At 36.3% G+C, this 3,988-nt stretch overlaps 1 protein-coding gene across 1 annotated transcript; it reads right to left on the bottom strand.

Annotated features, from left to right (window-relative positions):
• Nucleotides 1–374: 374 nt before the first annotated feature.
• LOC145165085 (uncharacterized) lies at nt 375–1,175 on the bottom strand. The gene has a single exon (XM_079083713.1). It carries the CDS (start codon nt 1,173–1,175, stop codon nt 375–377), a length of 801 nt encoding a protein of 266 aa, XP_078939839.1.
• Nucleotides 1,176–3,988: the final 2,813 nt, after the last annotated feature.

Raw genomic sequence — 3,988 nt, 5'->3', positions numbered from 1 at the left:
TCATTGTTTGTTTAAAACTTTCACACCTCATCCTTCCTTCCGGACATAAAAAAAAAAAGACTATTTTTCCTTTAATAATTTCTTTTTTATTTTTCTTTTATTTATTTATCATTTTTAGATAAATAAATATAAAAAAAGCCGCAATGACCCATCATTTCCCCTTCCTTTTCTATTTACCTCTCTTTCTCACTCAATCCCGACAACTAGGGGCGGACGCAGGAATTAGTAGTAGGGGTTGCACAAATTTTTTTTCCGGTCAAATATAATATAAAACATTAAAAATAAAATCCGGTCAAACATAATATAAAACATCTAACACAATTTTTTTTCTGGTTAAACATAATATAACAACGATCTATTAGAATTTAAATTTGTCATCTTCGTGCAGACATCTTTTGAAACCGCTCCATTACTTTTTCATTCTCAACTTTCGCAAGTGCTTCGGTCTCGACATTACAAAGCAATGCGTCGTTCAAAAATTCATCGCCAATTTTGTTACGCAAGTCGGTCTTCAAGAGCTTCATCTTTGAAAAATATCTTTCTACACTTGCGGTTGCTACGGGTAATATCAAAGCCAACTTTAAAAGCTTATAAACCAAAAGATAAGACTGATGCTTCCCTGTACTAACCATCAAACGAGAAAGGTCGGAAATTCCTTTCAAACTAGTGAAGCGCTCATCTTTGATGCAAGAGTGATAAAATATCTCAAGTTGTCCTTCAAGGTCTATCATATCCGAATCATCAAAGTCATACTTGTATAACTTACCCAACTTCAATAACTTTGATTTGTCAAATTGTGCAAATGAATCACAATGGCTCAAAGCACCCATGTATTCTAGTAATTGGGTGTTTGTTTCACTAAATTGACCCCGATATTCTGTAAGTTGCATATCTACCACCGTGTTGAAGATTTCAACCTCAAAATGAAACCTATTAGTCTTTGTAGTCCTACGTTTTCTCGCACCAATATACAACTCTTCCATATCTAAAGTATCAATTTCGTGTGTTTGACAAAAATATGATACTTTTGGCAAAATGCTAGCAAACCCTATGTTTCTAAAAGATTGCAATGCCTCCATTGTCCCTCTAACCATCGAAGCCGCTTCTAAAATGTCTAGATCTTTTCTTTGAAGTTGCTTTGACAATGTACCCGTGAGGTGTAAAATGTCATACATCATATGTAATTAAAACACAAACTCATATGATTTAAAATATGCTAAGATTACAGATGCTTGTTGACGGTTTGCCAATGACAATATAAACAATATGCACTATTCTTTTTCACACTATATTCCAACCAATCAAAGTCATCAAACCATGAAGGAACGAATCTTCTAAATCTATCACCTATTTTTTTTAGGAAACTTATGTGCCCTTACTTGACACGGCCCTTGAAGCAAATATGCTCTTCTTACATCATCTCTTATATTTGGTTTGTAACTTGTAATCAATGGCCTATCCGCCGGGTCCTTTGGAAGATCTTTCAAGTCAACATTATCATTAGGTTGGTTAGAGCATGGTGTTTATGGAGTTGCATTAGAAACCGAAGGGATTGATTGATTGGTGATTGGTGTTTGTGGAGTTGCATTAGGATTAGAAACGGAAGGGATTGATTGATTGGTGATTGGTATTTGGGAACATTCTTCACCACTTTCATTAGGATTAGGTATTTGTCTTTTGGTAAAAAAAACCACTTAGTTTAACCTATAAAAACATAACAATTACACCTAATCAAACAATGATTTCAATAAAAACAAGTTGCTTTCACCTAATCAAACAATAAATTCAGTAAAAACATAACAATTAGTCAATTACACCTAATCAAACAATGACTTCAATAAAACAAGTTGCTTTCACCTAATCAAACAATAAGTTCAATAAAAACATAACAATTACACCTAATCAAACAATGACTTCAATAAAACAAGTTGCTTTCACCTAATTAAACAATAAATTCAATAAAACATATCAATTTCACCTAATCAAACAATCAGTTCAATAAAAAACATAGCTATTGCACCTAAGCAAACAATATAACTTCAATAAAACAAATCAATTTCACCCAAGTCAATCAATAACTTCAAAAAAACATATCAATTTCAAATATCTAAATGAATTGGTAGTAGAACTTACTTGTTTCATTGTAGTGTAGGGCTTTGAAGTTTGAACTTTGAATTGGATTTTGTTATTTGTTAACCAATAAACCAAAACAGTAGAAATTGAAAAAAGACAGAAAATGGTCGATACTTGCTTCAGGAAGTCGAGTAGAACTTCAAGTCTTCATGAGAATTGTTGAAATCTGGAACATCCCAAAATTCAAGGCCAAAAATTTCATTTTTAAATAAGTTAATATAAAACCATATGCAATAAAACTATCAATAATAATGTCCCATGTCAAAACCAAAGTGTCAATAATAAAACATAATGTCATAAAACCATATCAGAGTGTAATCCTAAGGATCTCATGTGCGGAAATCATAGTGTGATGCGCTGCGATCAAGCCGGCTCCTTTCCTTTGAAAACAAAGCACCTGAAACCAAAACTGTAAACCGTAAGCACGAAGCTTAGTGAGTTCCCCCATCATACCACATCCCACATAATACCATCGGTATCTTTCAACCGGTAACTGCCATCGGTATCTTTCAACCGGTAACCGGGGACTATTTCACCCCTACCACTGTCACATAGTAATATATCATAAACATACTGATCACGTACTAACATCATAAACATGTTGATCACATACTAACATCATAAACATACAGATAAGCATTGCATGGGTTCTCTATACCCCTTCGGTATCTTTCAACCGGTAACTGCCTTCGGTATCTTTCAACCGGTATCCGCCATCGGTATCTTTCAACCGGTATCCGCCATCGGTATCTTTCAACCGGTAACCGGGGACTATTTCACCCCTACCACTATCATATAATAACATGATATAATCATACAGTCAGGCATATATGGGGTACTGACCTACCCTTCGATCCTAACGACCGAGTCAGGGAAGGACTATTCCCTGCTACTACCACTGACACACATAGCATATCTCATAAGCATATCTCATAAGCATATCTCATAAGCATATCACATAAGCATACCAAGATAATTATCACAAAGACAATTATCTACCAACTACCCCTGTTGGTGGGCCGACATTGTGGCCTTAGACCCACCCCTACTGGAAGGTAACTCACCTCACACTGCTGAAGTCCCGTAGACACAATCCCACACTGCTGAAGTCCTGCAGACTCAACCCCAGCTGCTGGCTGACAGATTCCCGAACTGTCAACACCAAAATAACACACAATTAGTAATTGGGTTCCACTACATAACCATAAGTACATTCTTTGGGTAATTACCACATTACCCCTAGCTTGGCTTATTCAAGCCCAAGGCCCAATCCATGGGCCCAAAGTCAATTAGGAATCAAAGCCCAACACATGGCCCAATTTTCCAAATTGGGCATAGGCCTATACATGGTCTCATTCTAAGGCCCAACAACATATAATCATTAAGGCCTAAACTATGGCCCATCTATGGCCCAATTTTCCAAATTGGGCCCAACTCCTCATATGGGCCTTACCTCAAAGCCCATTAATTATTCTTGTCCATTTGCTTGACTTTGGATGGCCCGATAATAACGTAATCATCAAGGCCCAATAGAAGGCCCAATAATAAACCCACGTGAAATTAGGGTTTCACATAAAATGACGATTAGGGTTAAGTGTTTCTCACTTAACCCATTAAGGACTTAATCCATTAAGTCCATCATTCTTCTAAATAAGTCATATGGTGTGATTGGGCTTAATCACACAATTCCATTCTAATGGCCCAAAAGTGGGTCCCAATAAGTCCAAGCCCATAAATCCAATATTAGGGTTTTCTAAACCCTAATTAGGGTTTCCAATCCCATCTTAGCCCAACAGGCCCAAAACCAAGTCCTTAAGCCCATTAGGGTTTTCCTTAGGCCAATTAGGGTTTATTA

This window comes from Lactuca virosa, chromosome 3 (genome assembly GCF_052849685.1).
Source record: "Lactuca virosa cultivar CGN04683 chromosome 3, Lactuca_virosa_CGN04683_v6, whole genome shotgun sequence".
Lineage (NCBI taxonomy): Eukaryota > Viridiplantae > Streptophyta > Magnoliopsida > Asterales > Asteraceae > Lactuca > Lactuca virosa.
Note: the sequence above shows the minus strand (reverse complement) of the source record. Positions and strands in the feature narration are given on the sequence as shown.

Bases quoted from the DNA above. Each gene is read 5' to 3' on its own strand.
- LOC145165085 (XM_079083713.1), bottom strand. From the start codon at position 1,175: ATGTATGACATTTTACACCTCACGGGTACATTGTCAAAGCAACTTCAA.